Raw genomic sequence first — 18,135 nt, forward strand, 5'->3', positions numbered from 1 at the left:
GTGATCCCTGAGGAAGGTGCCAGGCAGGAAGTCCGCGCACACTCCCGGGCAAGCCCAAGACTGAGGCTCTTCCAGCCACAGGGGACCATGGGGACAGGTGAACCCAAGCAGGACCAACCCTAAAGCTTCCCTTTCCTATCTAGAGCTGTCACTATAAGACCCACCTGGTAAAGGGACACTGCCCCTCCTGTGTATGGAACCCTGGATGAAACCCGTGGGTCATGCTAACTGTAGTGAAGCTGTAAAACCACCTTCGGGCCAGGCGTCGTGCAAAGCACCTCGGGCCCCTCACGTGAGTCTTGCTTGTTTCTAAGCCCCGTTTTAGGGAGGAAGGCAAAACACGGCGATATTATGCAACTAGTGCCAGAATGCAAACCCGAGTAGGTCTGGGAGCCCGTTGTCCCTTCACAGTGGCTGCTATTGTTAGTAACAGTATTCGTGTCAGCACCAACGTTAACAAGACTGGAACGTGCATTTTGGTGCCTTGTCTGAACTCTGGGTTCAGATCTGTGCTGAATCCGCATCCTGTGTTTGATGTGAAACCAGCTAGCGATCCAGGTGGCGGCTCATGCCCTCTTCCCGGTGACTCTGTGACCTGGGCGGTGGCATCCTGTGCAGAAACGCAGAGTGGCCCCAATCAACGGTGGCCTTTTATCGCGGTATCGAAGTACCCCTGTTTAGTTGCAGGTCAAGTTTAAAACGTTTGCTTGGTGTTTGAACAGCCAAATCCTAAGCCTTCTAGAGCACTGCCCCTAAACCATCGGCTGGCTAGATGTGAGGGGCGCTCTTCTGACAGCCCCGAGAGCACCAGATGGAGAGGGAAGCTGGGGCCGTGCAGACTCCAGTATGCGGCCAGGCAGTCTGGAGTGGAGGCAGCTTGGGAAGGGTGAGCTTGCCTCCAGCCTCCCTGCCTCTAGGACAAGTAGCCTGTCTTCGTTTGTTTGCTCAACTTGCTAAGATCTTTCTTGTCCCTGCCTCTGGGAAGGGATCTCAGAGAAGGCCACACAGAAACCCCTCAAACCTGTGAAGTGAGAGTGGAGGCACAGTCCAAGGATCCAGGCAAATCTCTGTGATCCAAGCACAAGAAATACACCTGGGCTCCAATCGGGCCTGGGACCCAGAACGGGAAAGGTGTAGAGAGTAGGGGTATGAGTCCCAAGCCCACCAAGATCCCAGGGTCCTTTTTGTGACTCTACTAGGAGAGATGGGTGAGAAATGAGGGTCGAGTCCTTTTCTCGGGTCCAGTCAGCTGTACCAAGCTCAAGGTCTGAGAGAAATCGCTTATCAAGCCATGTCGGGAAAATACAGCAATGCAAAATTAACTAAAATAGTCATTAAAATATGAACCAGAATTAGAATTCAAAGATCGTGTTATTTGATCCTTTAAGAATCACACTAAGCCGGACACAGTAGCTCACGCCTGTAATCCCAGCACTCTGAGAGGCCGAGGCAGGAGGATTGCTTGAGTGCAGGAGTTCAAGACCAGCCTAGGTAACAGAGCAAGACCTCATCTCCACAGAAAATTTTAAGAATGAGCCGGGTGTTGTATACCTGTAGTCCCAGCTACTTGGGAGGCTGAGGTGGAAGGATCGCCTGAGCCCAGGAGGTCGAGGCTGGGGTGACCCATGAATGTGCCACTGCACTCCAGCCTAGGTGACAGAGTGAGGCCCCAATTCAAAAAAAAAAAGTCACACTGGTCAATTTCAGCGGTGTTCTGTAGTCAAATCGGCCAGCCTTGCTCTCGGTGGGACGACTTGAGCAGGTTGGACAGTGAGCCCAGAGCATGGGTAGAAATTCGCAAAAGGAGAGGAGGTGCTATGTCTGACTGTTTGGACACACAGACTCTGTTAGGCCCTCAACTTCTCTGCGCCCTTGCAGCTCCGGGCCTGGTGGGGACCACGCGTTCCCGAACTGTTTCCTAACCCATCGTGGACCCGTCCGCCTCAGGAAGAATTAGGTAGCAGCAGGGAAATTCCGTCGTTTCCAGATCCCAAACTCAGAGCCGGCAAAATGGGGAGCTGGTGGATTTTGTCTCCAGGGCAGAGGGTGTAAGGGGCGCCTCATGTTGGCTTCCTGCCCCCAGGACTCGGAAGGCAGCTCACCGAGTTGGACAGCCCCTGAGCTGTACATTTTTAAATTGCCGGGGAGGGAAGGGATCAAAAAAATAAGAATATTTTGTGGCACGTGGAAATCGAATGTCAGAGTCCATAAGTTTCCCTGGAACACAGCCATGCCGCTTTATATGGAGTCTACGCCTGCCTTATAGCCACATCAGGGTTAAGACCATATGGTCAGAAAGCCTCAATATTTACTAACGGTTCTCCACAGAACCTAGGCCCCTGCCTCGCCTTCTGCCCAGAACACTGCCTCACCGTTAAGTGTGAATGATGGCTTCAAGTGCTGGCCCCTGCGAGCCTGATGAGCTGAGCCCAAATGTGTGTGGGGCGGTGGAGGGGGCTGGCGCAGAGGACGGGGTCGTGGCAACAGCCAGGGAGGGAGGAAGGCGTTTTGGAGCCCGGAGTTTCCCCTGAAGGGGTGCTCTGGATGTCAGCTACCAGAGGTTCTCACCGGTGGTGTCTACACTGCAGGGTGGAGTAAGGAATGTACATCACCCTTACACGTAAGAATCTGGGCGGGCGCGGTGGCTCACGCCTATAATCCCAGCACTTTGGGAGGCAGAGGTGAGAGGACTGCTTGAGCCCATGGGTTCAAGACCAGCCTGGGCAATTTGGAGAGACCTCAACTCTACAATACATCAAAAATTTAGCCGGCATTGTGGCGCGTGCCTATAATTCCAGCTACTTGGATTGCCTGAGCCCAGTTGGTCAAGGCTACGGTGGCCGTGAGCATGTCACCGCACTCCAGCCTGGGTGACAGAGTGAGACTCCAACTCAAAAAAAAAAAAAAAAAAAGAAGAATCTACTCTTTTTCTATCCCCAAATCTACACACAAACAGGACATTTCCTCACCTGGTATCTCCATGCGCTGATAACATGGTTGTCATTTTTGTTTGTTTGTTTTATAAACAGGGTCTCGCTCTGTCACCCAGGCTGGAGTGCAGTGGTGCAATCACAGCTCACTGCAGCCTCAGACTCCTGGGCTCAGGCTGTCCTCCCTCCTCAGGGACTACAGGGACACCACCATGCCCAGCTGTGGTTGTCACTTTGTAATTAAGTATCCTCGTGCTTCATAATAAAAGTAGCAGCAACCTTTGCACCTTAGGGGTCATTAGAAACTCCGGCCGCTGATGGAATTATACCTTTGGGTTGCAAATGATGATTTGTTCTTAACCAGACAACTTGGTCAGAACTCTTGTCGTTGAAAATGACAGAAACTCAACTCCAATTGGCACAAGCGAGGAGGCACCTTCTAGGTTTGTGTCACTGGAAACCCTGAGGTAGCTGTGGCTGAAAGGAGGAACGTGCTCCAGGAATCCAGCCCTCAGCTGTGCTTCGGCCTGGCTTGATTTCATCCTTGGGCTGGCTTTTCTCATGTGGTGGCCATATGGCCCCGCAGCTCCGGCCGGCAACTTACCTGGCAATTCCGGCAGAAACAGAGCAGCTCTCCCAGTCATGCCAGCAGAAGTTCCAGGCTGATGCCTACTGTGACTGGTGGGGCCCGAGGCCACGGGCCCGCTGCCGACCCATCCTGTGTCCGGGAGTGTCTGTTCACACTAGCCAGGCTGGTAGGGAGACGGGGGTGGCTCCCCAAGGAAATATTAGTGGGGGAGGGGCTGTCCTAGACGAGGGGATAGAAGATGGACAGGCCAAATCGCAGCAGTCGGTTCATTCACTGGTAGCTCTTAAGTCCTCGAGACGTGCTAAAGAATAGAAAGAACTCACTACTGCCAATCGCTTTCTTCAGCATTATAATCGTTCAAGGTCCCTTGAGGAGTGAGAACGTGTGGAAGTCTGTTCTTTGTTTCTGTGATTGATCACTGAGTATGATCGACTCGAAATCCATCCAAGTTGCTGCAAAGTCCATATGCTTGTCCTTCTTTATGGCTGCGTAATATTCCGTTGCGTATATGTACCACATTTTTAAAATCCAGTCTAGCTTCGATGGGCAACACGGTTGGTTCCATGTTTTTGCTACTGTGAATAGAGCTGCAACAAACAGAATAAGGAGGGAAAAAAAACTACAGAAGGCCTTTGGGACCAGGGTCTTTGATACAACTTAAAATAGGAAAGGTTGAGGCCAGGCGCAGTGGCTCACGCCTGTAATCCCAGAACTTTGGGAGGCCACAGCAGGAGGACTGCTTGAGACCAGCAGTTTGAGACCAGCCTGGACAACAGGGCAAAAAATCCATCTCTACAAAAAATTTTAAAAATTAGCCAGGTGTGGTGGAGTGCACCTGTTCTCCCAGCTACTTGGAAGGCTGAGGCAGGAGGATCACTTGAGGCAGGAGGATCACTTGAGATCAGCCTGGGGAACATAGTATGACTCCATCTCTACAAAAAATAAAAACTTAAAAAATTAGAGAGGCTGAGGTGGGAGGATCACCTGAGCCCAGGAGTTCGAGGCTGCAGTGAGATGCGATCATCACACCACCGCACTCCAGCCTGGGCCGCAGAGCGAGATCTGTCTTAAGGACACACACACACACAAGGCTGCTCTCGACCTGCCAGGCCCCTGACCCTGCCACCCGCTCTCGCCCAGAACCTCAAGCGAGTGGCAGAGGTGTGGATGGACGAGTATGCCGAGTACATCTACCAGCGCCGGCCGGAGTACCGCCACCTCTCGGCCGGGGACGTGGCCGCCCAGAAGAGGCTGCGCAGTTCCCTCAATTGCAAGAGCTTCCGGTGGTTCATGACCCAGATCGCCTGGGACCTGCCCAAGTTCTACCCGCCTGTGGAGCCCCCAGCCGCCGCGTGGGGGGAGGTGAGTGAGAGGGGAGTAGTGGGCAGCTAGCTCGGGCCAGTCTTCATGGGACAAGGGGGAAGTGCCCCCAGATGGAGTGGGCATAAAACCGTTTCCTTTCCTGCCTGGCCTCCCCAGCCTTTCCGTGGTGGGTTTTTATTGCTACCTAGTATTCTAAGTATAGAAAAATTAAAACTGTATGTCATTAGCATGAATTTCGCCATGTATCTTTATATTATGCACTGTTGGTTTAAAATGCAGTTGTATAGCGTGTAGCTCGTGCCCAGCAGGGGTGACGTGGCGTGATCCATATGTCACACTTGTGCAGGCACAGGAGAGGTGAGACCCCAGAAACTGCACACAGCTACTTCCCTTTTTTTGAGTCGGGGTCTCACTCTGCTGCCCAGGCTGGAGGGCAGTGGCACGCTCACAGCTCACTGCAATCTCAACCTCTTGGGCTCAGGCAATCCTCTCGCCTCAGCCTCCCAAAGTATCTGGGACTGCAGGGACCCGCCACCATGCCCAGCTAACTTTTTTATGTTTTGTAGAGGCATCTCGCTATGTTGTCCAGGCTGATCTTGAACTCTTGGGCTCAGGTGATCCTCCTGCCTCGGCCTCCCAAAGTGCTGGGATTACAGGCGTGAACCACCATGCCTGGTGTAGGAATCAAGTTGCACGCTTGCTGTAGCAGGGGGGGAAATGGATGGGATGGATGCTCTGGCCAGCCCCGGGAAGAATGAGGAGCACGGGTCCCAGGAAAATCGGATGTTGTTACCAGCACAAGGAGAGGTGGACTGGGCTGGAACACCCGATATGACTTGTTCAAATTCCCACCACAAATCCGAGAGCCCTGGCCTGACTACGCCGTCTGGCTGGCACCCTCAACGCCACTCCCATGTCTAGAAAGCTGGCCTGTTGGCTTCCCTCATGGAGCTCCTCAGCCCTTCATCCATGTCTTGGCTCTGTCATCTGCGTCGGCTCAGGTCCACCAGGTGCAGAGACCACAGGGGAGTCAGGCTGCAGGAGAGCCATGGGGGCAATGCTTGAGCGGAACAGTGAGGGATGCTGGAAGGCCGAGACCACACACTGGGCTGGCCTCTGGGAGGGGCAAGGGGAGGGGACTGGGTAGGCAGAGTCTCAGGTCGCCGGCAGGCTCTGAGGAAGCTTCAGCCAGGTGAACCAAGAGTCCCTGGGCCAGACCACCTAACAGAGGAGTCTGCATCTCCCAGGAGCCGGGCCACATGGCACCCGGCCCTTCCAGCTGCCTGTGACAGACACACGGGCTGGGAGCTGCCCGTGACAGACACAGTGGCGGACATAGGCGGTATCCAGTGTCAGGGGACTCCCCGCAGCAGGACATCGAGGCAGCGCGTTTCATGGCCGCCACATGCCCCCACCCCTCAGACAAAACAGGAGTGACATCTGTGGGCTGGGGACTCTGCCATGTGACCCCAAGTTCCTCGTTCAGCAGCCTGACCTTAGTAAGTGCCAACCAGTACTTGGCTAATGAGTCAGCCGCCGGGGCTTCAGACTCCCAGTCCAGTGCTCTACCTGCCTCACCTGTCTCTGAGGTTGAGGGGGGGAGACCACTGTTGTTCTTCGGATCTCAGCAGGAGATGCGGGACACCTGCCATCTCTTGACATTCACCTGCTCTATGGGGCAGCGGGTCCAGGACCTCCAGCAAAGATTCATGTCCCTCTCTAGAAATTTTCAATGTGCGGTCCTTAGCTAGACACAGTATAATCCCAGCACTTTGGGAGGCCGAGGCAGAAGAATTGCTTGAGGCCAGGAGTTCCAGAATAGCCTGGACAACATAGCGAAACCCTCATCTCTACAAAAAATTAAGATAGTAGCTGGGCGTGGTGGTGCACACCTGTAGTTCCAGCTACTTGGGAGACTCAGGCGGGAGGATCACTGGAGCCCAGGAGTCCGGAGATGCAGTGAGCTATGATTGTACAACTGCACTCCAATCTGGGAACAGAGAAAGACACCATCACAAAAAAAAAAAAAAAAAAAAAAGATATGAGTCACCTGGTATGGGGATCAAGTTCTGGACCTGTTGGAGCAAGTTATCTGGGAGTGGAGCCTGAAGTCCTTTGACACCTCCTCGCCTCCCTCCCCCACCCCTCCCTGATTGTGTGCTCTAAGGCAGCAGTGCCTCGAGGATGACTCTCTGTGGTCTGAGTGTCCCTCTGTTGAGAGACGTGGGCACCTACAATGGCCCAGCCACTTTATTAAGCCAGTGCAGAGCTCATCCCACCCAGGGTCTCTGCCTTGACTTTCCCTCCCTCCCAGCAGGGACCAGTGGGCTCCTCACGGCACCTCACGGTTCTCTCCTCTCCTCTTTCCCCTCAGATCCGCAATGTGGGCACGGGGCTGTGTGCGGACACGAAGCACGGGGCCTTGGGCTCCCCGCTGAGGCTGGAGGGCTGTGTCCGGGGCCGCGGGGAGGCCGCCTGGAACAGCATGCAGGTAAGGGTCGTGCCCAGGGATGGGCGGCCAGATTCTCTGGGCCATCTGTGGGTGGGGGTGCACGCATGGTCAGGGCTGGAGGGGAGAGGCTTGGGACGGCAGGGGTGACAGAAGCCATCCCTGAACACCTGGGCAAAGGGGTTCCTTCACCTTGCAGTAAACCTGGACTGTTTGGTGACAAATGAAGGACCCCCAGCCTCAGTGGACTTCAACAAAAAGAGTGGCAGTTGACTCAGGTCGCTGAGGAGTCTTGGCAGTGTTGCTGGGTCTCTCTGGAGTGGCTTCCCTCTCTGTGGGCTTCCTTCTCAAGCCAGCTCTTCCTGTGTAGGGGCAGATGTGAAGCTTCCGGCCCCCAGTGGATAGCCATGCCCCCGCTTCAAGAGTTCTGGAAAAACCCCAGGGCACTCACACATTCAGGTTCCTGAACTGATCTTGCTGGGGATGGGCAGCCCTCGTGGTGATGACCTGGGTGCTGTCCCCACTCACGGAGCCCAGGGGTAGGGCCAGCTCACCTGGGGGTAGGCTGGAGGCAGAGGGGTGAGCCGCTTTAGCTTCCTGGGGACCCACCTGTGGGCTGTGACCCTAATGTTAATAACCCAGCACCCATGGATTCTTGGTCAAGGAAACATTTTGACGGTCTCCTTACTGTGGGCATTCCTGTGTCTTGGAAGTTTGCACTGATAGGAGGCTGTTGATGCCAGTCCTCTGCACGCACAGGACTTGGGAGGACGGGCAGGTACACATTGGGGGTGCAGCTTCGCCCCTCACATGCCGCCACCTCCCTCTGAGAGGCCTGTTCCTCCCCTCATCCTTAGTGGACAGTGGACCCCCCCTTCTGAGCTCTGCAGTGCAGGTGTGGCTCTCCCCAGGCCCACCCCACCCTAGGGCTCCAGAAGAGACCAGGAAGAGCAGGGGACCTGGCTGGAACAGGCCCTGGGAGTTTGGCCTCAGAACAGCCTCCGTGCGTGGCAGAGAGGCCACATTCGTGCCCGAGGACTCCCTCAGACAAGCATCAGAGCAGCGCCCGGGGTGTGATGGTGCCCACCTCTCCCCTTCTGCGGCGGGAAGCAGGCAGCCCCATGACCCCAGTGGGATCAGTGCCCCCGGGGCCCTCCACCCCCTGAGCAGAGAGCCCCAGCGAGCCTGTGAAGGGAGAAATGTGAGTCAAAAACAGTTCTTGCAATGGAGAAGCCTGGGTCATAAACACTCAGGAGGCAGCGGCTGGTGGTCCCTCCCCCATGATGTCTGCTCTGGCCAGGATGGAGTAGCAGGGACTGAAGGTATCTTCCTGCCAAAACAACCAAAACGCGGATAGACTGTGTGAGACAGTGGTTTTTAAGAGGGTGGTGTAGGATCGCCATCCTTGGGAGAGGGGGAACCAGCATGCTGAGTCGTGTGATGGTCCCGGCTTCCTTCCTTGAGAGAGTTTCCAGCCCATGAGTCAAGGCCGGATCACTCACGTGGAGCCAGGCGAGCTCCCCGGGTTGAGGGGATGGGGCTGAGAGTACAAGAGATCAAGGTGGCTAGAGTTTGCCAAACAGATTATGAGAAAGGAAAGAGCTAGACAGAACAGTAAGATTTACAAAGGGTCCCCCTCAAATATTTAGCAGAGAACAGCTCAGTGTGTGCATGTGAGGAAACTTCCTGAGGCTGGAGAAAGGGAGCCTATCAATGAACTATTGATAGATGCCATTATAACATGAATACAGCTCAACAAAGTCATGTTGAATGAAAGAAACCAGACAAAAGGGAATTCACACTCTATGATTCCGTTTATAGAAAATTCTAGAAATTGCAAACATCTCTAGTAACAGAAGGCAGATCAGTGACTGCCTAGGGTCATGGGGAGGGCACAGACAGAAAAAAATTACAAAGGGGTGTGAAGACACTTTTGGGGTGACAGGTACATTCATTACCTTGATTGTGATGATGGCTTCATGGGTATAAACAGGTGCCGAAATGTATCAAAGTATACACTTTGAATGTGTGCAGTTTATTGTGAGCCAGTTATTCTTCCAGAAAGATGCTGGAAGAAACAAAAAAGTTCATCCACCAAATGCAATATGTGGATCCAGTTTGGATCCTGACATGGGCAGACTAACTGTGAAAAGAAATTGATGGGGCATTCCAAGAGCCCTTGAACCCTGGATGCTTGATGACACTGAGACTTTGTGGTCACCTTTGTTTTAATAGCACTTACTGAAGTCTTTATACCTGGCAGGAGATGCTATCTGGGACTTGCTTCACAATGATGTAGGGGCGGGGAGTGATGGGCAGAGCTGAAACAAGACTGACTGCTGGTTGGTAACTTTTGAAGCTGGGTGACCACATTTCTATTAGGGACCTCTATGCTTCATGTTTTCCATAACTTTTAAAAACTGGAGAAAAATAGGAATGAAGGTCCCTGGCTCCGCTGCCCCTGTCATGACGTCCTTGTGTGCACAGGTGTTCACCTTCACCTGGAGAGAGGACATCCGGCCTGGGGACCCCCAGCACACCAAGAAGTTCTGCTTCGACGCCGTCTCCCACACCAGCCCGGTCACGCTCTATGACTGCCACAGCATGAAGGGAAACCAGCTATGGAAGTACCGCCAAGTAAGACGGGACATGTGAGGGGAAGAGGACATCCACTTGTTTTCTGGTTTTTGTTCCTATCATTTTTAATTGCTTATAGAGACGAGGTAATACTATGTTGCCCAGGCTATTTCAAACTCCTGGCCTCAATCTCCCAAAGTGCTGGGATTTACAGACATGAGCCACCATGCCCAGCCTTGATTTTTTTTAAAAATAATTTTGGAGATGAGGTTACGCTGTGTTGTCCAGGCTGGTTTCAGACTCCTGGCCTCAAGTAATCTCCCACCTTGGACTCCCAAAGTGCTGGGATTACAGACATGAGCCATGCCTGACCTGTTTTTAAAGTGATGTAGTTAGTGCTTCACTCCATCTCCCAACAGAGTCCACCCACTCATTCCTTTGTTCCACAGAACTACCATGCATGATTTTCCAGTCATTCAGAAGCATTCAGAAATCCAGACTTTCATGTGAAATCTCCAAATCTTTCCGGTTGGCAACTGAATCCATTTTAAAAGAAACACACACACACACACACACACACACACACACACACACACACACACACACACACACCACGAGCGTCAATGGAATTTGGAGGTGGACAGTGTCTAGGGCCCAGGCCTGGAAGTGGCATACATCACTTCTGCCCACACCCCAGTGTGCAGACCCCAGTCACACGGCAGCACTGCCGCGAGGGAGGCTGGGAGCGTCCGGCTGTGTGCTCAGGAGGAAAGCCACCAGGCCTGTGAGCAGCCGGCCAGTTGCTCCCTCACTTCCTCTTCGCTGCTGTTACTGCCATTTGACGGGTCGTGTCCCCAGTGCCACCTGGCTGATCACCTCCCTGTTTTGCAGGACAAGACCCTGTTCCACCCGGTCAGCGGCAGCTGCATGGACTGCAGTGAGAGTGACCATAGGGTCTTCATGAACACCTGCAACCCCTCTTCTCCCACCCAGCAGTGGCTGTTCGAACACACCAACTCAACAGTCTTGGAGAATTTTAATAGAAACTGAGCCCTCCTGTCCCCTTGGCAGGCCCAGCGGGGTCTCCTCTGAAATCGCTGCAGCCTCCTCTCCCAAGGGAGGCAGGCTTCCGTGGGCACCGTGGGTAAAAGGTGCCAGCCAAATGGTGCAGGGAGGAGAGGGCCCCTGAAGCTGGAGCGAGGGGCTGCCTGGTTCTTGAGCCCCCCGAGTCGTGGGGATGGGGTGGAGATCAGACTCCACAAGAGACCCCTCCAGAGCAGAGCCTGCGTAATCCCTGCTGGCCTCACGGATAAACAGCAGGGCCTTTCCAACCTTGTCACCATGTCCCCTTGAGTGTTATGTGGGAGAACACCAGGGCAGCCTGAGGCCACCCCACAAATGAGTCCTGCAAGGCTGTCCAGCCCTCAGGTGGCTCCCCTGGGTGATGGCGCTTTAGAAGGAGCAGCAGAATGTGCCCGTTTGGGCCAGCTCTGGTACCAATGCCACCCAACTGTAGCAGAAGGGAAAGCAGACCTCTCGGGGCCTTTTGATTTCTGCTTCTTGGGGGAGACCAGAGTTATTGCCCATCTTCTGTTCTCTGCCACAGGTGATTCAGTCAAGGGCCACACCTGGGCCCTCGGAGTGTTCAATACTGAACGCTAGCCAGCGGCCAGGCAGGGGTCAGAACAGGGACCCCAGACATTCCTTTGCAGCCACGAGCACGTGGGGTGTCTCCCCCCACTCTCGTGAGTCTTTGAAATGTCCATTTCCCTGCTCTTAAGGCACCGGGACGGCTCAGCCACCAGCTTTCTGGGGCTGTTTCAATGGCCTTGAGCCCATGGTAGAGGCCAAGTGGAAGACCTCACATCTAGCAATGCCAGCTGAGTTTCCCTGCTCCATGCTTCCACACATCCCACCCCACTACCTGCCTCAAGGGAGGAGCAGAGGTGCAGCATGGCGCTCACCTCTGTATGGAAGGTTCCAGAATCCCCTGTGGGCAAGACACCTCGTCTCTGACCTCCTCATGGTTCTAGAACTCCAGGATTTTTAAAGATCTCTTTTTAAATTCGATCGCAAGCTAGGATGCTACGTAGGATTCTGTCTTCCAGCATCCAATATGGGTTTCTTGAAAGCTGTGATTAAGGCAGCCCCCAGCCTGGAGACAATCTGGGAAATCCAGAGCTGGTGGCGTCATGGGGAGGGACGGGGGGACCTGTGTCATCAGCTCATACCAGAGGCTTCGTTGCAGCCGGTCCTCGGCGTCGTCCTGAAGCCCTGGCACCTCCACCGCCTTCACAGCCACAGTGTCATTTGCGGTGGGGAGAAGAGCCCGCTGTCCCCCCGCCAGATGCACACCCCGTTCCATGCCAGCCCTCATGTTTACCTTTTGCTTTGTTAATTACACGTCAGGCTCCCAGAGGGCTTCCAAACTCATGGGAGGCATTTCTGTAGCCAACCTGCCGCCCACTGACTCACAAATGGGAATCGCAGCCCACAGCCTCCCCAGCTTCCACGGCTAGCCCAGGAAATACTTGAAATCAGCATTCCAATTAGAGTTGGGTCACTTGATGGTGCCATTTACCAATTAAATAACGGAGACGGTGGGAACAGAGCCACGAATCTGCCTTTGAGCTGCTGGCAGATCTCAAGGCCATCAATGGCAGGGGGAGGGAGGAGTGAGCGCTCCCAACCATCACCACTCAGACCAAATGTGTCGCTGGACAATGATTGCTTCTGCTTCTTCTGCCCCAGCACAAGTCCTGCTCTGGCCACCTGTCTGCAAGAGAGGCGACCCCTGTGCTTGCAACGCCTGCTTCTTGATCTCGTCCTTTTCCAAATGAGTGCGATGCGTCTAGAAGCGGCCCTCTGTAGAAGGCAGTTGCAAGCTGAGGCCCCTTCTAGACTCCGCCGTCACAAGAGTTTTGGCAACTGGGGAGTTGAATGAGGAATCAGCACCAGAGAGCAACGCAGCAGCATCCTTAAAATAAAAACTGTGCCTTTTAAAAAGAAAAATGCAAATGTACAGCCAATGCCTAAACTTGAACCATTTCCTAGTGCCTTGCTAGACAAACATTAAGGGGTGGGGCTGGGGGAGGGGCGTTTCTGGTGGCGTGTGCAGTTCTTTTGAGCGTGTGTTTCTCAATGTCTGGGTTCAAGCAGGAGATGCGGGGCCTGGAGCGAGATCTGAGACCGAGAGGCCCCCAAGGGCCGCAGGCCAGAGTTGCTCCCAACAGTGCAAGTCCCACTCCAAACTGAAAGGGCAGCTGGGCAACTGGCTCGTTTGTCTGCGGCCCCTGAGAGGAGGCCGTGCATTCCCTTGTTGGGCCCTGTTTGGGGGCCAGGCCTGCAGTCCCCCTCCCATCTCCCAAAGGGAGTGCTTGTCCTGTCCCTGGCCACTGGGATCGAGGAGCACAGAGCACCGACTGGACTTCCAGATAGTTCCATCCCACGCAAAGTGGGCGGCATGTTCCCGGCGAGACCAGGATTCCTGTGGGAAGCAGGAGCAGCAGCGAGCCGTCAGCCTTCCTTTCCCCTCCTTGGCATCTTTCCAGCCTGGTGGCACGCCCTGGACGGGGCGGGCAGGTCCTTCGCGCACTCTGGCGATCGTCGTCCCAAGCCCGCGTCAGAAGGTCCTGGGACATGACAGAGTCCCAGGAAAGAAGGGCAGGAGTCCCGGGAAAGAAGGGCAGGACTTTGATGGCTCCGTTTCGTTGACCAACGAATTGCTCCTCCTAAGCCACTCGGTGTTTTGGCCTCATTTCTGAAAACCACCTGTCTCAAGGATTCAGGTTTCCGCTCACATTCCCAGCTGATACTCAGCACAGCTCAGCCAGGAGTCTGCACGGCTGCTGGGTAACGGGGGAGAATGTGGGCCCTTTTCCTCGTATTAAAGCCTTTATCCTGAGGGTGAGGCCACAAAACAGGGTGTGGCTAGGAAGTATCCTGACCCCATAGCCCACCAGCAGTCTTTCTGAGGGGGACTCCAGAAACATTTTGTTAAACAAAGAGGGTCTTTGCCGTGAGTATGAGGCCTTTGGAGACGGCTCTATTTGCAGGCATGCACATGAAAAGTTGGTCCATCTTCTGCCTCCAGTTGGAGCTTTCAACTTTGAAAACATCCAGGAAATGTGATTCCTCCTTTTAGGAAACAGCGGCCCAGAGGCAGAGATGGGGACTTCCGTGGAAGGGACCTGGTGGGAGGATGTGGTGTTAGGTCCGAGGAAAAAGAGCAGTCAGTGTTCCCTTTTCAAACCTCCTGCTGGTTGAATTTCTTTTTCTCCTTAAGAAACAGGGGATGTCTTTGAAAACACACCCGTTATTTCTTTCCATTTCTTTCATTTTTCTAGTCTCTGGAGTCTTGAAAGAGTGGCCAAGCACTTGATGGTAGTCACTGAGAGAACCAGATTCCTTGCTTAGATGTACAGATCTGGTTATCTTTTCTAATTCCTAGGAGGTAATGCATTTGTAATATTTTCTGAAGATGTGTAAGTTTGGGAGAGGGGCAAGGAGTGCCATTCTGTTCTGGAATTCTTTTATTGCTTTCAACTGATATTCTGTGAAAAATTCAAGTAATATTTTAGTCCAAATTTGATCTTGAGCACAGGCCCACTGCTGCCTCTGGGGTGGGAGTTGGACCTCCCTGCCAAGTGACAAGGCCCTCTTAACATCTGTGTCCAAAATGGCTTTGATCCGGCTGTGCCAGACAACAGGGCCAGGCTCCTGCTCTGTTATTTGCCTGAAATGAGGATCCCAGAGGGCTGCAGATGGGGGATATTTGGAAAGTCAGCCTGGGATGCCGTACAGAAAGCTCAAGACCACCGCCTCTCTTCTCCTGCCTGGAAAAGTGAGCCTTCGTGAAGAACTGACTTACCATGTACATTTGTGATGTGACTGTTGAGTAAACCTCCAGATTTTCTCTAAAGTGGTCTCTGGCTTGCTCCTTGTCATGTGTCCGTCTCCTTTCCGTCATTCCTCGTGTCTTCATTGAGCACCCACTTAGTACCCAGGCACTGCCCCGCATACTAACAAACTCCCAACGACCATTGTTCTAGAGAGAAAGGCAGACCTCAAACAACTAAGATGGTTTCAAGTACACATACAGCTATGAAGGCTGTCGAACCATGACATTTTAGAGTCTGGGGTAAGGGTCAACATCAGCTAGAACGATCAGGGAGCGCCCCTCTAAAAGCTGGAACACATGACGGAGTGAGAACCAAAAAGCAATTACAAGGAAGAGAGATCCAGGCAGATGGAACCGCAGGTGCAAAGGCCCTGAGGTGGGAAGGCAGGCGTTCCTGAGTTGGAGGGGCAAAAGGAGGTGAGCTCTAGGGGCTGGGCGGGGCAGCCCACAAAGGGCCTTAGAGGTCACACCCAGGTGTGGAGGATTTCAGGAGGGCTGGGACAACATGAAATAAGTGTGACTCATTTCTGATGTTCTTGCATAAGCCAACACGTGGCTTACCAGTACATTTTGATGCTGTGGGTATTAGTTTTGTCTGATACCATGGAAAGAGCACTGTCTGCCCCAGCTCTGCCGAAAGCCTGGTGAAATTATGTGCAAATGCTGCCCTCAACTTGGCCTCCATTTTGCTCATCAGATGACAAGGTTTGGGGTGACACTTGCAGCCCCACCTGTGGTCCTGTGGTCGAGTCCTGGTGACCACAAGCAGAAGCTGCCTCCTGGTGCTGTCACTCAGGACCACCAGAGGGTGCTGTGGGCCACGGCTGGGAGAAGTCAGAGTGCAGAAAGGGGAAATCAGGCCCTTGCAGCGAGTTTGAGAGTCTTCCTAGAGTGAGAGGGCCTTCCAAAAAGTCCTCGGTGCCTCAGAATACTCTTCCAATGTCTTAATTCTGCAGACAAAATGGAGGCCCAAGGAAGCCCTAACCCAAAATGGCATCGTGGTGAGTGACACAGTCCAGGTCTTCGGTCTCCCTGCTCCCATGCCACCCTGGCACAATACCACCTTGCCGCTCTGTAGACACAGGGGCGACTCCAGTTACAAAGCCCTGTGTGCCTGTTGGTGCCAGACGCTCAGAATTCCGTGAAGTAGATAAGACACAAGTATTAGCTATGTATTTGGAAAAAATGCATCAAGTGCTTATGGTGTGCCAGGCACTCTGCTAGAAATTAAAAGGTGATGCATGGAGGCTCCAAAACAGACACTTCCTGCCCTCGTGGCGCTTGTCATCTAGTTGGAAAAACAGACATGAGCCAAACGAGCGTTAAAATGGGTGTGTCTAGGTTCCTAGAGGCCTGGCAAGAAAGAAAAGAAAGAAAGAAGGGAGGAAAGAAGGAGGGAGGGAAAGGAAGGGGAAGGGAGGAAGGAAGGGGAAAATGAGTGGCACACATGAGATTATGTCACGAGAACTTGACCTAGCCGGGAGGTCACAGAGCCTACTGAGTCATGTGATCTGGGCATGAGATATTAAAGGGTAATACAAGAGAGTTTAAGGAAGGAACACTTCAGAAGTGTGGGCGGAGTTCAGCCATAAGGGTCAGTGACACACTTAAGGACTAGCAAAAATGGGAAGCTGTTTCCACTCCCAAGCATGAAGGGGCGAGAAGCAGGGGTGTCGCTGGAACCCAGAGAAGGCTATGGCCAAGGAGAGGGGCTTCCCAGCAGGACCTGTAGCTTAAGGTAGAAAACCGCAGCCACTGCCAAAACAAGGAAGAAGTGGGAGGGATACATACCCCATCCAGTCTCTGTTCCCACCTTCCAATCACCTGCCACTCACTGACTCCCAGTGGCTGAACCAAGTCATTTAAATCCACATGGAGACATTTTTTAAATGGCCAAGATAACTACACAGGTAAATATAGAAGACAGCATACATAGTGTTTGTTTGTAATTCCTTTTTTGTCCTAGCTGATTGAAAAGAAAACTATATAAATCAATAACTATAAATCTATAAATTGGGCAGCCAATGTATAAGGATGTAATTTATATGACAGTAACAAGACAAAGAAGGAGGGAAGGAACAGAGCTGTAGAGGAGCAAAGTTGCTGTATACTACTGAAATCAAGTTGGTGTTAGTCCAAACCAGAATGCTTTTAATTAAGATGTTAATTATAATCCCCAAGGCAATGACTAAGACAATAACTTAAAATTATATAGTTTTAGAAAAGACAGAAGGAAACCAAAATGATATACTAGAGAATATCTATTTAACAGAGGAGAAACAGTACTGGAGAAACAGGAATAAAAAATATGTAAGGCCTAAAAAACAAATAGCAAAATGGCAGAAGTATGTCTTTCCTCGTCAGTAATTACCTTAAATGTAAGTGGATTCAACTTTCCATATAAAAAGATAGTTTGGCAGAGAATAGATTAGAAAAAATGACCCAACTTGAAGCTGTCTACAAGAGGCAAGCTGGATTCAAAGACACATGTAAGTTGAAAATTTTAAAGTAGAAGAAGAAATGTCATATAAACTAACTAAAAAAAGAGGTGGTGTGGTTACAATAATACCAGACAAAATACACTTTGAGACAAAAATTTTTGCTAAAGGTAAAGGACATTTTATAATGATAAAGGGTCGATCCATCAAGTGGATATAACAGCATAAATATATATGCACCTAACAACAGAGCCCCAACACACGTGAAGCAAAAACTGAAGGCAGAAATAAGCAACAATTATTTAACAATAATGGTTGGAGACTTCAATACCCCACTTTCAATAGTGAATAGAACAAGTAGACATAAGATCAACAAGGAAACAGAAAACTTGAGCAACACTATAAATCTACTAGAACTAACAGACTTCTATAGAACATTCTACCCATCAACAGTGGAACACAAGAACAACACAAAATGGAGGGAAGGAGCAGAGTTACAACAGAGTTCAAGTGCACATGAAACATTCTTCAGGGTAGAACATATGCTAGGTCATAAAACAAGACCTCCTAAGTTTTAAGAGACTGAAATAATATATGTTCTTCAACCACAATAGAACAAAATGAGAACAGGGAAAATTTGAGGAAACTAAAAAAAATTTGGAAATTAAACAAACACTCCTAATGACCAATAGGTCAAAAAAGAAATCAAGGAGAAATTAGTAAACACTTTGAGACAAAAGAAAATGAAAACACAGAATATCAAAATGTATAGGATGCAACAAATGCAGCACACAGAGGGCAGTTTATAGCTACAAATGTTTACATTAGAAAAGAAGATCGAGCCGGGCTCAGTGGCTCAGCCTGTAATCCCGCGCCTTTGGGAGGCTGAGGTGAGTGGATTGCCTGAGCCCGCGGGTTCGAGACCCGCC

General features: G+C 51.9%; 1 protein-coding gene across 1 annotated transcript in view; it reads left to right on the forward strand.

The window, feature by feature from the left end:
* Positions 1 to 11,057, forward strand: part of LOC103249825 (polypeptide N-acetylgalactosaminyltransferase 10-like) — a gene marked incomplete at its 5' end in the record, with an annotated part of 31,048 nt that extends 19,991 nt beyond the window's left edge. The window contains 4 exons of the mRNA XM_021707718.1: positions 4,660 to 4,881; positions 7,217 to 7,333; positions 9,779 to 9,928; positions 10,760 to 11,057. Coding sequence (XP_021563393.1) covers positions 4,660 to 4,881; positions 7,217 to 7,333; positions 9,779 to 9,928; positions 10,760 to 10,918 — 648 coding nt within the window. The remainder of the gene's footprint in view (positions 1 to 4,659; positions 4,882 to 7,216; positions 7,334 to 9,778; positions 9,929 to 10,759) is intronic.
* Between the last annotated feature and the right edge of the window lie 7,078 nt (positions 11,058 to 18,135).

Source organism: Carlito syrichta, unplaced genomic scaffold, assembly GCF_000164805.1.
Source record: "Carlito syrichta isolate Samal-C Ts95f unplaced genomic scaffold, Tarsius_syrichta-2.0.1 Scaffold123509, whole genome shotgun sequence".
In the NCBI taxonomy this organism is placed as follows: domain Eukaryota; kingdom Metazoa; phylum Chordata; class Mammalia; order Primates; family Tarsiidae; genus Carlito; species Carlito syrichta.